At 38.2% G+C, this 18,966-nt stretch overlaps 1 protein-coding gene across 4 annotated transcripts in view; it reads left to right on the top strand.

The window, feature by feature from the left end:
• Window positions 1-18,966, top strand: part of DNAAF9 (dynein axonemal assembly factor 9) — a 129,922-nt gene that overhangs the window by 4,815 nt on the left and 106,141 nt on the right. For 3 of the 4 annotated variants that reach the window (XM_073878312.1, XM_073878311.1, XM_025876579.2), the window contains exon 2: window positions 15,779-15,858. In XM_073878312.1, the coding sequence (XP_073734413.1) occupies window positions 15,779-15,858 (80 nt within the window). Of the gene's footprint in view, window positions 1-13,587; window positions 13,756-15,778; window positions 15,859-18,966 lie in introns of all 4 variants that reach the window. The other variant, XM_073878313.1, reaches the window with a different exon arrangement.

The following is an 18,966-nucleotide window of genomic DNA, read 5'->3' as shown; positions in this document are numbered from 1 at the left end:
AGGTGAGACCCAGTTAGCATGGTTGTATGCCTTTCCTTCAGCTATGTTGAGCTGTTTGGACATGGACACTGTGGAAGTGTGTGGCTCAAGTAGGATAGAGGACATCATTGGAGGACAGGAGTAAAGGAACTGAGAGGTAAGGATAGTGGGAGGATTACCTGTCTTAGTGCTCACTGAAATGATCGTGAGTGAAGATGGGAGCAGTAATAGCAAAAAAGATAGTGATCGAGAAGCTAAAAATCTTTAGGGAATGTGGAGAACTAAATGACCCAGACGTTTGTAGGTATTTGTAACAAGAAGGGCTAGTGGGTGGTTATTGTTTGATGGCAAGAAGAAATCAGCCAAAAGAAAATAAAGCAAGAAGTTAAATAAATTAATTAATTAATTGATTGATTTTCTCAAAACCAGAGGACATGAGTTTCCAGATCAAAAGGACTTTCCAGTAGTCCAGCACAACTAATTTAAAAATATCCATGCCAAGGTAGAACAACAAAAATCACATAGATAGGGTCAGGAATCAGAGGATTGCAGCAAGATTGGGAACTGGAAGATAATGGAGAAGCAGTGCCTTCTGAAGGAAAATGGATTCCTTCCCAGAATTCAGTATCCATCCATACTCTCAAGCAGGTCTGAGGGATGGATAAAGACGTTTCACACATGCAAATTCTCAAAGTTTGACCTCACATGCACCCTTTATTAAGAAGCCATTGGAGGATGTGCTCTAGCAAAACAGTCTGATTAAGGGGTTCCTGTGCTGGGGATCCTCTATACCCTGTACAGGTGGAATTTCTTCCTTGTTAAGGGACTAACAAGGAAGGACTTTCTTTGTTATCCCTGGAATACCAAAGGCCTGGGACCATTTTTTATTGCCATTTCCCACATTGCTTGCCCTAGTACTTAGATCAGTGTCTGGCACATAGACAGCATTCAGTAAATATGAACTGCTGTTGTAAGCTATTATGAAATATTGCTTGCACTAATTATTTATTGAATAAATAGAGAATAATTACAGTTGAAGCTGTGGGCTATGTTAAATTTCATAGGTGTTCAGAGAATGAAGAATCACATGTGAGCTAGATGGTGAGCAGTGGTTTATGATAGTGATGTTCTACAGAGAGCACTTCAGTAAAGCCTCACACAGGCAAGTTATCTCTTCAGGTGATATTTATTGGCTAATAGCCAATACCCATGGTACTCTTTTGGGTTTACAGGTATACAGAAATAATAATTGATATTGTACGGATGGGTATTGCCTTAAGAAAACTCAGAATGCAAAGCATTGTATATCTGAAAATGCAAAGCTTTACCTCCAGTATAACTTGCTTAGATGCTGGCCAGGGAGGTTTGGTGTTTTGCCTATAGAAGCAAAGAGGGTTTGCTTAGTTAGGCTTTTATGGTCTTATTTCCTACCCAGAGGTAGAGGTCTGAGTATCTGCCTTTTCACTTGCGTCTGGGATGACTGTGTACTGAGGACTCTTAATTTAGTGAATATGGTGGCATTAATAGTATACAGTATCTTGAAAATGTATCATAGCTCTTGGGCTTTTCTGTGATGTTCTAATTTTTAGAGAAGGGAGTGAATGAGATGCAGATGCCCTACAGAGTTACACAACTTAAATTATTGTTGTTTTGCCCTGAAAGTTTAAAAAAAGGAAAAGAAAAAGGGTGTGCAATGTGGGTGTTTAAAACTTTTATCTGTGATTTTGAGGTTTGAGGAAAAGTCAGCTCATTTGGCATGTTTTTCGTTTTCAACTTCTTATTTTGAAATAAATGATTTTTTATTTATAGGTGAGTTGCAAATATGGTACAGAGTGTTCTTATATAGCCTTCATCCAGCTTACTCTAATGTTAACATCTTACATATAACCACGTGCATTTATCAAAACTAAGAAATTAATACTAGTATAGTGCTTTAATTTACTAAGTAAACTTTTGTTTACTTGGCTTTTGTACTCCAGACTATTTATTTGAATTTCTCCAGTTTTCCCACTAATGTCTTTTTTCTACTCTAAGATCCAATCAAGGATCCCACATTGCATTTATATTTGGCCTGCATTTAATAGTCAAAGAAGTGAGGGAAAGTAATTGTGGATGCTTTCTGAATGAGGACTTGTGAAACTGACTTTACAAAGAGCAGACTGTGTGAGAAAATGCTCAGAGAAAGCCAGAGAAAAGGAAGAAAATGGAAAATAAGATGTCGTTACACCAGAATATCATGAACAGACTTCCAGATAACATTTTCCACTTGTGGCAGGTGGCATTTTCTGAACTTCTTGGATTTTGTTTGTGGAATGTCTTATAAACCCCAGTTCATGAAATATGTGTAGACTTGAATTGCAATTGGGCACCAATTTTACCCATTTTAGATAAGGTGGCCTAATGGTTGGAGCTATGTTTGGCAGCTGATAAAAAATGCTTAACAATAATGACTTAACTTAAGGGTTTATTTTTTTCTTGCAAAAGATGTCTGTCTAAGGAGAGCAGGCTAGTCCTTATATAAAGTCATCAGGGAGGGATCCAGGCCTCTTCTGTGTATTTTGGTGTTCTTAGCAAGTGGATTCCATGGCTTCATGGTCACAAAATGGCTGGAAGAACTCCAGCTATAATGTCTGTCAGGCAAGGGGAAAGAGAAGGGACAGTTCTCCTAGTTAAGTCGGTTCTTTCCCTTCAGAGAGTTTCTCCAGAGGCTTCCACATGTTGACTTCTGCATGTCTCATTGGTCAGCTCTAGAAACAGAGGAACTGGACCATTGCTGCCCCAAATAAAATTGGGGTACTGTGAGTTAAAAAGAAGGGGAGAATGGATATGGATTGGGTAAACGTCTCTCCCATGGGGAGGTAACAACGTGGAATGAAATTTATATTGCTTAGGATTACTAATGGCTCTGGTGAGCTACATGAAAGTGCTGGGAGAAAACTAAAGTCATCAAATATTTAATGATGCCAATGCATTTCTCATTCATATCTTGTGTGTGTATGTATGTGTCCTTTCAGTTCAAGTCACTTATGGTCAGTGGTTAACCATGTTTTAACATTGGCATTGCTTTTTCCATTGCAAGTTGTTGCTCCAGCAAAGACATTGGTGGGAAATGACATTTATTGCCTTGCTACACATCCTGCCTTTTGCCTTTCTTCCAAGTCTCTAGGGCTGGTTTTGTTTTGTTTTGTTTTGTTTTTAATTTTATTTTCAAGTAATCCCCACACCCAGTGTGGGGCTTGAACTCACAAGCCTGTGATCAAGAGTCACATGCTCCCCTGACTGAGCAGCCAGACACCCCCCCAAGTCTCTAGTTTTGCAAGGGGAATAAATAATTGCCACTTTAACTCAGGGCCAAGTTTCTTAAACCCTAGTAGTCCTACAGTAGCTTCTTTTAATCAGTACCTGAAGTCCAAATTAATGCTGTTAAGGCTTGTTTATATTACTCTTACAGTTGATTTCTCCCCCCAGCATTTATTATGAAAATGTTCATAAGAAAAGTTGAAAGAATTGTTCAGTGGCATTCATATGTATCCATACCTAGATTCTACACTTTTAATATATTTGCTGTATTTGCATTATATATCCACTCCTCTATCCATCAATCCATCTTATATTGTAATGCTTTTTAAAGTAAGTTATAGATATCTGTATGCTTCATCCCTAAATGTTTCTGGGGATTGATTTTGTATTAAGAAGAATGTTTTCTGTTGCAAATGACAGAAACCCATCTCAAAGGTTTAAGTAAAAAGAATGCATTGCCTTATGTGACTGGAAGGAATAATAGGGATATAGACTTCCTACAGGAAGAGGTGCAGGAACCAGGGCCTCAAGAACTGGAACCAAAACTCTTCTATTGGAATAGTTGCCTCTATCCATACAACCCCAAATACACATTCTTCCTGCGCTATGACCCTAGAGGCCATTTCTCTTCCAGGTCTAAAATGGGGAAATCCCTGGTAAGGACTCCAGTTGCCCTGACTTGCTCCTGGGTAAGTCAAAATTGGACACTGTGGCCAGGAAGTGTTAGTTATCAGGGGAGGTAGAAGTGGAAAGCATGCTGAGTTAAGTACATACCTCAGAAAACTTGCCACTTGTTTTCTGAGGCTGGCATAATCCTGGCAGTTAACAAGGAGAACTACAAATGCAAAAATTTAAATAAAACAAAGTATATTGAATCTAGAAGTATGGTAAAACAACTTTACACATAAGTAGAATTTGTCCCAGAAATGCAAGAGTTGTTCATCATCAGGAAATCTATCAATGAGGGACGCCTAGGTGGCTCAGTCAGTTAAGCGTCTGCCTTTGGCTCAGGTCATGATCCCGGGATCCTGGGATCAAGTCCCACATTGGGCTCCTTGCTCAATGGGGAGCCTGCTTCTCCCTCTGCTGCTTCCCCTGCTTGTTCTCTCTCCCTCTCTCTCTGATAGATAGATAAATAAATAAACAAAATCTATCAATGAAATTAACAGACTAGTAGATGCCCCCCCAAATCTACTTAAAATTTAATATTCATTCTTGATTTAAATCAAGTAACATAATAAGGTTTCAGCTAATGTAATAAGATAAGCAAAAGAGGGGCACCTGGGTGGCTAAGTTGGTTAAGCATCTGACTCTTGATATAAGCTCAGGTCTTGAATCAGGGTTGTGAGTTCAAGCCCTGCACTGGGCTCCACGCTGGGCATGGAGCCTACTTAATAAAAAAAAATGATTAGCAAAAGAAATAATCATCTACTTCTTGCAGTAGGCTCTTAATTGGTGTCTTAGGTTCGACTCTTGTCCCCCTTTGGTCTGTTTCCAATGCAGTAAATAAAGTCATCTTATGAAAATATAAGTCATCTTGTATAAGTCATCCCTCTTTTCAAAACACTCCAAGAAAAATCTCAAATCATGAACTTTGACAAGACTCTAATCCAGTTTCCACCTCCCCCCCCTTCATCTCCTATTGCTACTGTCTTCCTCACTTTGCTGTAGACATTGCTGCTTTCGGACCTTTGCACTTACTGTGCAGCTTGCTCTCTAGCTTCCTTCAGGTCTTTATGCAAACGTCCTCTCGGTAAAACCTTTCCTGGTATCTCTCCTTCAAATGGCAGCCCATCCTTCTCTTAGGACTCTCAGTCCTCCACTTACCACCATATGATAACTGTACTTTTCCTATTTATTTTTATTTCTCCTTCACTCATTTCCCAATTGGAATATAAGTTCTAGGGGCTCCTGAGTGGCTCAGTTGGTTAAGCGTCTGACGCTTGATATCAGCTCAGGTCTTGATCTCAGGGTTGTGAGCTCGAGCTCCGTGTAAAAAAGAAAATGTAAGTTCTGAAAAAAAAAAAATGAAATGTAAATTCTAGTATTTTCATCCCAAGGGTTTTTGTCCTTTTGTTAATTGCTAAGTACCCCCCGCCCCAGCTCTTGAATAACCAGTGCCTGACACACAGTAGGTGCTCAGTAAAAACATGATGAATTAATGGGTTGGAATAAAAGCTGTAAATATTGAAGAGATAAAACTGCTATGATTTACTGCTTGGAAAACTATGATAGTGGATAAAACTAATAGAACTGATTTTATCAAATTGTTTGAAAAAGGTAATGGATTCAAGATGACATTCAAAATGGGAACAAAAACTTTAAAATACCTAGAAATCAATCTAATAAGAAATGTGTAAAACTTATATAAATAAAAATATAAAACTTGACAGAAGGACATAAAACAGGAGAGGAATGAATGGAGAGATAAATCATGTTCCTGAGTGGGGAGCTCAGTGCTGTCCAAATTCAGTATGATCACAATACAAATTCTCAATGGGAATTTTTCTGGAACTTGACAAACTGATTTTATAATTCATCTTAAAAAGAAAATGTTCAGGGACCCTGGGTGGTTCAGTTGGTTAAGCGTCTGCCTTCACTCCGATCATGATCCCAGGGTCCTGTGATGGAGTCCCACACGGAGCTCCTTGCTTGTTGGGGAGCCTGCTCCTCCTTCTGCCTGCTACTCCCTCTGCTTGTGCTCTCCCATACTCTCTCTAAAAAACAAATAAAATCTTTAAAAAAAAGAAAAAGTGTTCAGGGACGCCTGGGTGGCTCAGATGGTTAAGTGGCTGCCTTTGGCTCGGGTCCTGAGATCAAGCCCACATTGGGCTCCCTGCTCAGTGGGGAGTCTGCTTCTCCCTCTCCCTTCCATTCGTGTTCTCTCTCTAACAAATAAATAAAATCTTTTTTTTTTTTTAAGATTTTATTTATTTGTTTGACAGAGAGACACAGCGAGAGAGGGAATACAAGCAGGGGGAGCGGGAGAGGGAGAAGCAGGCTTCCCAATCCGAAAGAGGGAGCACAAGCAGGGGGACTCTCCCTCTCCTGCTCGCCCTGCTTGTGCTCCCTCTCGCTGTGTCTCTCTGTCAAATAAATAAATAAAATCTTTTAAAAATTTTAAATAAATAATAAAAAAAAGAAAAAGTGTTCAGTGAAAGCCATGATCTTTAAAACAATGATGGAGGGGCACCTGGGTGGCTCAGTTGGTTAAAGGACTGCCTTCGGCTCAGGTCATGATCCCGGAGTCCCTGGATCAAGTCCCACATCGGGCTCCCTGCTCAGCAGGGAGTCTGCTTCTCCCTCTGACCCTACCCCCTCTTGGGCTCTCTCTCACTCTCTCTCTCTCAAATAAATAAATAAAATCTTAAAAAAATAAAAAAATAAAACAATGATAGAACTCGCTCTATAAGATATAAAAATAATCCATTTATTACAAAGTTCAAGTAATTTGATTTTTTTAAGTGTACTATTTCTGAGAGAATAAATCAAATAAGGATCGAAAATATGGATCCCGCTTTATATAATAATTTAGCATATGCTAAAAGTGGCATTCTACATCAGAGGATAAAAAGTGTCAATATGTGGTCTTGGGACAATCATTTATATTTTGGAGAAAAATGCAGTTATATTGGGGCACCTGGGTGGCTCAGTCGGTTAACCATCTGCCTTCTGCTCAAGTCATGATCCCAGGGTCCTGGGATCCAGCAGCTTCAGGCTCCCTGCTCAGCCTGGAGTCTGCTTCTTCCTTTCCCTCTGTCTCATGCTTTCTGTCTCTCAAATAAATAAATAAAATAAAATAATGCAGTTATATTCCCACTTCACAAAAGTAAAAAAGCAAGTTCCAGAGAAGCAAAGAGCTAAATGTTTAAAACACACACACAAATAAAATTAAGTAATTGGCATTTTATTTTTTTTTATAATACTGAGTGGGGAAGACACAAAAGGAAGACCTAAAATTCCTAAGCCTAAAGATAGAGTTAGGCAGATTTAGTTAAATAAAACTTGACAGCTCCTGCATGAAAAAAGATACCATAAACAAAGTCTAGAAGTTTAAAGAAAATATTTGCGGCATATGACCAAAATACGACTTTTAAAATATGGAATATATTAATTATTCAGAACCCCCCCTGAGTAAATAGAAAATGGGTAAAGAACAAGAATATGCATTCACAGAAAAGGAAATATAGATGATCAGTAAACATCTGACAGTCTCCCTAGTGATTAGGGAGAAATGTAAAAGTATGATAATGAAAATTAGTTGAAGAGTGATAACACATGGTTTAGAAAGTTATGGGGAAACAGGTAGTCTGGTATATTGTAGGTGACTTTTAAGTCACCTTAAAGTTTTAAGAAAACAATTTGGCAACGTCTGTCAAAATTTAAAATGCAGATACCTCTTAAACTGGCAGTGCTACTTTTTAGATCTCTACTTTGCAGAAATTTTTGCAGTGCCAAAGATGGATATAGTTATTCTTTGAAGCAATTTGCTATTGCAAAAATAATAAATATCCTGAATGTTAATCAGAGTGGCTGGTTGAATAAAAACAAAAGAATACAGTATGGCACTTTTAAAAATGCAGTTGAGTTCTATGTACTAACTTGGAAAGGCCTTAAGGCATAATGTTAAGTGGAAAAAGGCATGTTGCAGAGCAGTTATATATCTCATGATTATGATTTTATGTAAAAGCAATCCACCCCCCCCCCAAAAAACTCACCCAAACTATACATTACTGAGAGATTCACACCAAATTGTTCCCAGCAGTTTTCTATAATAAGGTGAACCAGATTAGTATGAGGATTCACTTTGTAAAACAATCAAAACACAAAGCATTCAGAATATAAGGACAATATATTCATTAATTATTTAATTTTGAAAATAAAGTTAACATAAAGTCACTTATGGAGAAAAAAACAGGCAAAAATAGAATTTTCAGGTTTTTTTGTCCTTCATTTCCAGGGAACCAGGATAATGAAATACAAACAAGAAAATATACCTGGCTGTGTATACAGTAAGGTATATTTTCTTAACTATTATAAACCTGCAGTGAATTAACTATTATAAACCTGAAGATGGGAAAAACAGAGATGACGGACTGTTTAGAATTCAGAAACTGTGTCTGTGGCATCGGTGAGGTGTAGCAGAAAGGAAAAGTTCAGAGTTAACGTATCTGGTGACTCACATTTTGGTGCTGCTAATCCTGGCTCAGCCTTGTGATTTTGGGTAAACTGCTTCTGTTTAGGTCTGACTTCTTCACTTTATCATCTATTATGTCTAGATTGTGAGTCTGAACCCAATGAAAGTCAGAAATAAAGTATAGTATACAAGCAGCATATTTGACATAAACCACATTAGGGGGTCTGCTGAGACTACAGGTACTCTGAAAGAGGAACTTCGTAAAGTCGTGGTGACCTCGGGCCATCTATCTCCCCAGGGTGTGCTAGCAGCACCCAGGTAAACCTGGAAGCTAGAGGGCAGTGCTCTTGAGGGATTTGGTGTATGTTTGGAAGTTTCTGTTGGCGAAAAAAAAAGACAAGACTGGTGGATATACAACAAGCTCAGTGGTGACCTCTGGGGGTCAGGAGCAATGACAGTTTTAATATTCCACTTCTTTTCATCAAAAAAGGGATAATAAATATTTTACATGTGGCACTAAGGTCGATAAAAGCGAGTATGTCAAAATGTTAATAGAGGCTAATTCTAGTGCTGAGAATACCGGTGATTGTGGTTTTCTCTATACTTACTGGGTTGTTGTTTTTTTTTAATAGGTAAGTATTTCAATAAGTGACAAGTTTAATACAAATAGGCTATGTTCTGGTTAAAAATTAAATTTGGGAAGCACGAAAATGTATAAAGGAAAGAACTGAATTTAGTTTTACTCATTTGACAGGAAAGTAAGAGATACTAATTAGAATAGTGTTTTACTCTGGGAAGAGGAAGGTCTTTCTGTATTTTATATGCTTCCATTTTATTTGGCCAAGATACTTGTGGAAAAGAAACGCTTTTTGCTCCTGTTCTCAGTGTTGTCTTGGCTTTCCACAGCAGTAGTTGGGGGAGCTGTTTGTTTCCTGGTCACATGACAGATTCATGTTTTTTGTCACTGGCTGCTTGTTAATTTGAAAACCAAAGAGCTCTTGGTAACCTTGGCAGTCTGTCTGCTGTTCATATGGGTTAAGAAATGGGCCAAAGTACCAACTTGATGAAATATTTCTAGTGCAGAGAATTATTGCAAGATTGATCTTGTAGTAAACATGAAAGAGTGGGGGGGCAGACATCCATTTCCCAGGGAAAGAAGTTTCTTGCTTTAATCTTGATCGTCTTGCAGTTTCTGTTCTGCTGCTTCTAAAACCCACAGTTGCTTCCACCCTTACCTCCAGCCCCAGATTTTTATTAAGAAAATGTTCAAACAGTACAGAAAAGGTGAAAGAGTAGTATGGTAAATACTTGATATACCTACCACTTAGAGTCAGTAATTTTTAACAGTTTGCTGTGTGTGTTATCTTTATTTTTCTTTTGTTTTTCTGATTCTGATTTTCTGTTAAACCCTTTTCAGAAGAGTTACCGATATCATGACATTTCTAAGTACTTCCTCACGTATCTGCTAAAAAAAAAAAAAGAACATTCTAGGTATAAATACAATAACATCTCACTTAAGAAAATTAACAGTAATTCCCTACTACCATCAAATACCCAGTCCATATTCAAATTTTTCCAGATGTCTCAGGGATATTTCCCTGTTTTTTTTTAATCAAATTAAGGTTTTTACATTACATTGCTGTTATTATTATTTAATCTCTCACATTAGGAGTTCTCCCTCTCTGTTCTTTTTGTTTTACGTGACATTGACTTTTTTTAACTTAAAATTTTTTTTAATTGTGGTGAAATACCTGTAACAAAATTCACCATTTTAACCATTTTTTAAATGGACAGTTTAACGACATTAAGTACATTCATATTGTTGTGCTACAATCCCACTTATTCACCCACAGAACTCTTTTCATCTTATAAAACTCTGTACCTATTAAACAGTAACCCCACTTTTTTCCCCCAGCCCAGCACCACTACTGTACTTTCTGTCTCTATAAATTTGAATATTGTAGGTATCTCATAAAAATGGAATCATATGATATTTGTCTTTTTGTGAATGGCTTATTTTTCACTTACTATAATGTCTTCAAGGTTCATTCGTGTTTTTAGCATGTTTCAGAATCTCCTTTCTTGTAAGATTGAATAATATTCCAGTGTATGTATATAGCAGAGTTTGTTTATTCTTATTAGTAGATACTTGCTTCTACCTTTTGACTATAGCGAATATTGCTGCTGTGAACATGGGTATACAAATATCTCTTCAAATCCTTGTTTTCGTTTTTTTTGGATATATATCCAGAAGTGGAATTTCTGGATTATAAAATAATTCTATTTTTAAATTTTTGCCTCCCCCTGCCCCTCTATTTTTAATTTTTTGAGGAACTGCCATACTGTTTTCCACAGCAGCTACAGTTTTACATTCCCACCAGCGGTGCCCAAAGCTTCCAATTTCTCCTGATCCTTGCTTGCTTTTTTCTTTTTTTAATAGTAGTTATCCTAATTTGTGTGGGATTAGTATCTCCTTTTTGTTGTGATTTGCATTTCCCTCATGATTAGTGATGTTAAACATCTTTTCATGTGCTTATTGGCCATTCATATATCTTCTTTAGAGAAATGTGTATTCGAGTCTTTTGCCTATTTTGAATGGGTTTGTGTGTGTGTGTGTGTGTGTGTGTGTGTGTGTGTATGGTTGAATTGTAGGAGTGCTTTATATATTCTGGATATTAGTCTCTTACCAGATACATGATTTGCAGATATCTCCTCCCATTCTCTGGTTTGCCTTTTCACTTTGTTGATTGTATCCTTCTGTGAATGTAAGTTTTTAATTTTTATAAAGTCTGATTTCCGTATTTTCTATTTTATTTGTGCTTTTGGTGTCATAGCAATAAATCATTGCCAAATCCAGTTTCATGAAGCTTTTCCCATATATTTTCTTCTAAAAGTTTTACAGTTTTCAGGTTTACATTTAGGTCTTTTTTCTGTTTTGAGTTAAATTTTGTATATGATGTAAAGTAAGGTCCAAATTTTTCTTCCTCATGTGGATAATACAGTGTCCCCAAAGTCATTTGTTGAAAAAAATTGTCCTTTTGGGGTGCCTGGGTGGCTCAGTTGGTTAAGTGTCTGCCTTCAGCTCAGGTCATGATACCAGGGTCCTGGGATCAAGCCCCACGTCGGGCTCTCTGCTTATCGGGGAGCCTGCTTTTCCCTCTCCCTCTGCCTGCCCCTCCCCCTGCTTGTGCCCTCTCTCTCTCTCTCTCCCTCCCTCTGTCAAATGAATAAAATCTTAAAAAGAAATTGTCCTTTCTCAGTGCATGGTCTTGGTACCCTAGTGAAAAATAATTTGACTGTGAGGATATTATAGTGAGTGAAATAAGCCAGTCACAAAAAGAGTTTATTTCTGAGTTCTCTATTCCATTACATTGTTCAATGTCTGTCTTTAGGCCAGTACCACACTGTTTTGATTACCATAGCTTTGTAGTTACTATTGTACTCAGGAAGTGTGTCCTCCAGCTTTGTCCCTTTTTCAATATGGTTTTGACTGTTCTGGGTCCCTTGAGATGTCCTATGAATTTTAGGATGGATTTTTCTATTTCTACAAAAAACATCATTGGGATTTTGATAGGGATTATGCTGAATCTGTAGATCACTTTCTGTAGAATTGACAGTTTAACAATATGAAGGCTTCCAGTCACGAACATGGATGTATTTCCATTATTGGTGTCTAACTTTAATTTCCTTTAGAAATGTATGAATGATCCAGTTTCTCTGAATCCTCCCCAGCATTTTAGTGTTGTCAGTGTTTGTTATTTTAGCTTTTCTAATAGATGTATAATGATAGCTCATTGTGCTTTTAATTTGCATTTCCCTAGTGGACAATGATGTAGAACATGTTTTCAGTGCTTATCTGCCATCTCTTTATCCTCTATGAGGAAATGTTTCTTTATGCCTTTTGCCCATTTTCTAATTGGATTTTAAATTTTTTACTGTTGTTTTAAGAGTTCTTTATATATTCTACTTTGTCAGATATGTGATATAAATATGTTCTCCCAGTTTGTAGCTTGTCTTCTCATTCTTTCAACAGGGTCTTTTACAAAGCAAAAGTTTACAATTTTGATGAAGTCCAGTTTATTGATTTTTTTCTTTCTTGGATTATATCAAGTCTAAGAATTTCATTAAATCTTAAGTTCTGAAGATTTTCTTTTGTTATCTTCTAAAGATTTTATGGTTTTGGGGTGCCTGGGTGGCTCAGTCGCTTAAGTGTCTGTCTTCGGCTCAGGTCATGATCCCAGGATTCTGGGATTAAGCCCCGTATCAAGCTCTCTGCTCATCAGGGAGCCTGCTTCTCCTCCCTCTCTCTGCCTGCTGATCTGCCTACTTGTGTTCTCTCTCTGTGTGTCAAATAAATAAATAAAATCTTTAAAAAAAACTAAAGATTTTATAGTTTTACATTTAAAATTTTAAATCTGTGATCTGTCTTGAGTTCATTTTTGTGTAAGGTACAAAATTTAGGTTGAGGTTCATGTTTTTATCTGTGGGTACCCATTTGCTCCAAGACCATTTATTGAAAAGACTATCCTTCCATTGTATTGCTTTTGAACCTTTATCAAAAATTAATTAGCTGTATTTGTGTAGGTCTATTTCTGGCAATTCTATTTTGTTCCATTGATTTATGTGTCTGTCTCTCAATCAGTACCATTCAGTCTTGATTACTTTAGCTGTGTAATAAGTCTTGACATCAGAGTGATTCCTCTATTTTTTCTTCTTCTTTTTTTTAAAGATTTTATTTATTTATTTGACAGAGAGAGAGAGACAGTGAGAGAGGGAACACAAGCAGGGGGAGTGAGAGAGGGAGAAGCAGGCTTCCCGCCAAGCAGGGAGCCCGATGCAGGGCTTGATCCCAGGACCCGGGGATCATGACCTGAGCCGAGGGCAGATGCTTAATGACTGAGCCACCCAGGTGCCCCTCTATTTTTTCTTCTTTCAGAAATTTTTAACTATTCTAGTTCCTTTGCCTTTCCATGTAAGTTTTGGGTTAATCTTGTCTATATCTACAGAAAATCTTGGGATTTTGAAGGAATTGTGTTAAACCTGTACATCAATTTAGGGAGAATTGACACCTATACTATCTTGAGTCTTCTAACCCATGGACACAGTGTCTCCCCATTTACTTATATCTTCTTTGATTTCCCTTTTTAAAAAGATTTTATTTATTTATTTAGAGAGAAAGAGCAGGTGTGAGCAGGAGGAGGGGCCAAGGCAGAGGGAAAGGGAGAGAATCTCCAGCATGCTGAGCTTGGAGCCTGACGTGGGGCTTGATCTCACCACCCTGAGATCATGACTTGAGCCAAAACCCAAGAGTCTGACATTCACCTGACTGAGCAACCCAGGTGCCCCTTCTATGATTTCCTTTATCAGTGTTTTATAGTTTTTAGCATGTAAATCCTATACATGTTTTGTTAAATTTATATTTAAATGGCATTATTTTTTTAATTTTGGTTTCCATGTGTTCATTGCTTTGATACAGAAATAGAGTTGATTTATGTTGACCTTGCAACCTTGTTGAACTCACTTATTAGTTCTAGGATTTTCTTTTTTTCTTTTTTTTTTTTAAACTTTTTATTTATTTATTCATGAGAGACAGAGAGAGAGAGAGAGGCAGAGGGAGAAGCAGGCTCCCAAGGAGCAGGGAGCCCGATGCAGGACTCGATCCCAGGACCCTGGGATCATGACCCGAGCCGAAGACAGATGCCCAACCATCTGAGCCACCCAGGCGCCCATTTCTAGGATTTTCTTATAGATTCCATGAGATTCTCTAAATAGGCTATTATGTCATCTGCAGATAAGGATAGTTTTATTTCTTCCTTTTCAATACGTATGTCTTTTATTTCCTTTTCTTGCCTTATTGCACTAGCTAGAACTTCCATTATCATGTTGAATAGGAGTGATGAGAGCAGACTTTTTTTTCTTGTTCCTCCTTTTAGGGCAAGAGCATTCAGTCTTTCACTATTAAATATTATCTTAATTCCTAGTTTTCTGAGTGTTTTTATTGTGAACAAGTGTTGAATTTTGTCAAATGATTTTTCTGCATCAATTATATGGTTGTGTAATTTTTTTTCTTCTTTAGCCTGTTAATATGATGGATTACATTGATTGATTTACCAATAATGAACCAGCCTTGCATCCCTGGGGTAAACCCCTCTTGGTCATGGTGCATAATTCTTTTTATATGTTGTGGAATTCTATTTACTAATATTTTATTAAGGGTTTTTAGAGCTATATTCATGATATTGGTGTATAGCTTTCTTTTCTTGGAGTACTGTCTTTGGTTTAGATGTTAGGTAGTATATGTGAACATCATGAGGGAAGGCAATGATAATGACAACTAAGTTATGGAATCGATTTTTTGGGAGTGGAAACATCAGAAAGAATCCACGGGAAAAAAAGAACTCAGAGAAGAGAAATAGTGTTGTTTGGTTGAATACTGTTGTTTGGTTGAATATAGGGCAGTGCGATGGAGCAGATTCAGCGAGGGGTGGGGATGAATTCTGACTGTCGTAGATGGAACGGTTAGTGTAGTTGGTTTGTGGAGGATCTTAGTTAATAATGATGTGGTAAGGCTGAGATTATGCTGACCATAGGGAAAAAATTAAATACAGGAGTCTTAGGGAATGAGTAGTGGAGGCAGATCCTGAACCCGGAGGTGACAGGGAGAGATATAGTGGAAGGATCAGTCTTAGGCAGGAAATTGAGCATCTTTTTCTGGGACTGCTGGGAAGGAGGAGGGGTTGGTATGGAGACCATGGGATCCTTAGAAGTGATATTAATGTCTGGGAGTGCCTCTCCTTATGCTTTGTTTGGGAGGAGGGAGTATTGCTAAGGCCACAGGAATAGACCTGCCCAGAAAGGGGGACAAATACCCTTGGCTGACACTCTAACTGCAGGTAGTTGTGATGATGAATCAGAGCTTCATTTAGATCCTTAAACCAATTTTTTGGTTTTTATATGTTTTTTTTGTTTTTGGAAAACTGATGAGGACCACAGTTGGGGCAAATAAGTGTGGAAACTCTTCTTTGATAATCCTCAAAAATGAGAAGTCATCAGAGAGCATTCTGATCAGCTGCTGGGTCCCAGTCCTGTCTAGCATTGACCATGAGAGGGCCTTTGGCTCCACTCTCTATTGAGCCACAGAGCCACAGACTGTCCAGTTTGTAATCAGCGGTTCAGATTAGGCTTCAGATAAATTCTGCATAATCTCTTCCAGAAGATAGAAGAGAAGGGAGTACTTCCCAGTTCATGTTAATAGTTCTGATACCAAACCAGGCAAGGACCAGTTCCCATCCCTAGCATCATTCCTCCTCCTCATGCCTTTGTGTGCTGGCACTCAGGAGCTGATTTCTGTTCTTGTTGCAGCTGCAGCCGACTCCGCCAGGTTCAGAGCATCTTGACCCAGAGCAGCAAGTCTCGACCTGATGGGATCCTCTGCATCCTAGGTCAGTGCTTTTAACAAGGTGGGGCAACTTGGCTTCCTTTCAAGGAAGATATTAATAATAGTATCATTGTGAGATAAGCTTGAGGTAGTATCCTTCTCCCAGCTCTTGTTCCCTTGAAATCTGGTGCTGTTCTCATAAGATCAGGTGAGCTATCAGTGGGATAAGGAGGCCCTACCACAGGGCAGGCACTTTGTACATGTTATCTCATTTCTCCTCACAGCAGCCTTGCAAGGGAGCAGCGTTGTCTCTTTTTACAGAGCGGGAAACTGAAACTCCAGGAGATGAGACAGACTTGCTCAGGACCATAGAGTGGCAGAACTAGGCATTTATTGTTCTTTAATTTTTTTTATTGTGAAAATGCATCATATAACTTAAAAATTAAGACAATACACAAATGATAATGAATAGAGCTTCCTAACCATCCCTGATACCGAGTTCCACTCCCCAGAGATAGCATTGCCAATGGAATCTTTTTTTTTTTAACACAAATGGGAACATTTTATTCAAACTGTTGTTAACCTAATTTTTAAATTTTCATTTAACAATGTATCTTGGAGATTTTTCTGTATCAGATTGATCTTCTTTATCTCATTTTCATTTATACCCGTAGTATTGAGTCGTGGAAGTGGAATTGTTAAGTCTGGTGGTTTGTCCATCAAACACCCAAGTTCCTTCTCAGAAGCAAACCGCTACTAGGTTCTTGTTTATTTTTCCTCATATATTCTATGCATGATTTTGTGTTTTCACTTAACCGCACTTGCTTTTAAGCTTATGAGAGGCAGTGTGCAGAGTGGTTAAAAACATGCAGTCTGGAGCTAGGCAGGTTTTGGGTTTGAATCCGGTTCCACTACTCAGCCCAGAGGTTGGTAGGTCTCCATAAAAACACAGTTGTGGTACAATAACCAAGCTGTGGAGAGTCCAGATGTCCATCGACAATGGATAAAGACGATGTGGTATATATAGCCAATGGAATACTACTCAGCCATCCAAAAAAATGAAATCTTGCCATTTGCAACAATGTGGATGGAACTAGAGGGTATTATGCTAAGCGAAATAAGTCAATCAGAGAAAGACAAGTATCATATGATCTCACTCATGTGGAATTTAAGAAATAAAACAGGATCATAGGAGAGGGAAGGGAAAAATAAAACAAGATGAAATCAAAGAGGGAGACAAACCATAAGAGACTCTGAATCATAGGAAACAAACTGAGGGATGCTGGAGTGGTGGGGAGTGTGGGACGGGGTAACTGGGTGATGGACTTTAAGGAGGGCACATGATGGAATGAGCACTGGGTATTGTATCAGATTGATGAATCACTGAACTCTATCTCTGAAACTAATAAAATACTATATGTTAATTAATTTAATTTAAATAAAAATTTAAAAATTAAAAAAAATAAATAGTGGCTGATGCCAGCAGAGAACAAAGAATGCCTCTTGACCATATACACTCAATACACACACACACACACCCCCGCACAAGCCCTCCTTGAAACTTAAATGGTATTTAGGGGAGAAAATGAGGGGCAGAACCTTAAAAATGCCTAAGTTTGAAATTTAAAAAACTGCGCAATAATTTTACTGAGCTTACTTGGGAAAAAGTGATCAAGTTTTCTGCTTTTAGAAGGAAATGTGGATTTATGATAGAAATTACATTATTTTTTGTTAAAGCTGTATTTTACCTAAAAACAAAGCAAAACCAAACCACAGTTGTGGTGGGCCCAGAATTCCTGCCAAAAGTTTCAAATGTTTAAACAACATTCATTGGATTCTCTCTCCAGCTGCAACCCTCAGGAGGGTGGGGGCTGTCTTTGGCATGAATTTACCTATGAATAAAAGCACCTGTTCATTACTGTACTTATGCTGTCATTTCAGTTGGCTTCTGTGTCCCTCCCTTTGACATACCCCCCCCAATCAAAGTTTTGTTTGTTTAGCACTTCTGTACTTTCTGGCACTATAAGATACTCTAGGCTTATTTTATATATTTCCTGCTCCAGTCCTAGAATCAGCCATTTCTCCAAGGAGTGCTGGGGTTCCTTTTATTGGAGAATGGTATTAGAAATCAGAATCTGGGCATTGGATACACTCTTGTTACTACTGGGATGTCATTGCTCCTAGGCCCTGGGGCAACTGACAGAGTAACAAAATACTTGTGTGTACATTACCTGTAAATGTTATGTAACCATCTGTATATTAAGCTAAATGTGAATTCATATTAATGTCTCCATCCTACCCAGTTACCACATAGGTTATTCTAGTTTCCCCCTTTTGCTTATCTGTAAACTTCTACTTCACCAGTAGGAAACTTGGCACCTATCATCCACCATTAGTTTACTTGTTTAATTCCAGTATACATATATAGCAGTATCAGAATTGTTAACCCATAATACCCCTATGAGAAGCAACTTTGTCAGCTAAAGCATAGTGCCTACATAGAGTTTCTTTTGCCTTTAATTTTACATGGTTAGTCTTTTTCATGTCAGCAATTTATGCAGCTGGAACCATTAGAAGTTGCCATGCTGAGGCCAGGTCTGCTCAGTCTGCCGTTTATTTTTCACTCTGTAGCCCTTTAAACTTTGGGCCTTAGATAGGCCAGTCCATTCTGGCTTTTGATTCTTTTTCATTTTATTTTTTATTTTTTATTTTTTTTTAATGTTTTATTTATTCATGAGAGTCAGAGAGAGAGAGAGAGAGAGAGAAAGGAGAAGCAGGCTCCCTGCCTAGCAGGGAGCCTGATGTGGGACTCGATCCCAGGACCCTGGGATCATGACCTGAGCCGAAAGCAGACGCTTAACCATCTGACCCACCCAGGCGCCCCTGATTCTTTTTCACCCCTCCCTTCACTGAAGCATTGAATGGGATAGAACAGGGCTGTGCCGCTTTGATCTCAGCTTAGAAGGGAGTTCTTTTATATTAGAGGTCGTCTGCCATAGGCAGTCCCTGGGCCCGTCTGCTCTAAATGACCATTACTTTTTTTCACTTGTCTGAATGACCATTGACAGTCCTCTTTTCCAGGCTCTAGCCATATTTCTATTCTTGGAGCTCTTTCTGCTCCAACTCCTTCCTCAGCCTCATGTAGACAGCTACCACCTGCTCATGACATGTT

The sequence above is a fragment of the Callorhinus ursinus genome, unplaced genomic scaffold (genome assembly GCF_003265705.2).
Source record: "Callorhinus ursinus isolate GAN/ISIS: 27379988/994484 unplaced genomic scaffold, GSC_fseal_2.0 scaffold29, whole genome shotgun sequence".
Classification (NCBI taxonomy): Eukaryota; Metazoa; Chordata; class Mammalia; order Carnivora; family Otariidae; genus Callorhinus; species Callorhinus ursinus.
The sequence above is the reverse complement of the archived record's forward strand: the minus strand, read 5'-3'. Positions and strand labels throughout refer to the sequence as shown.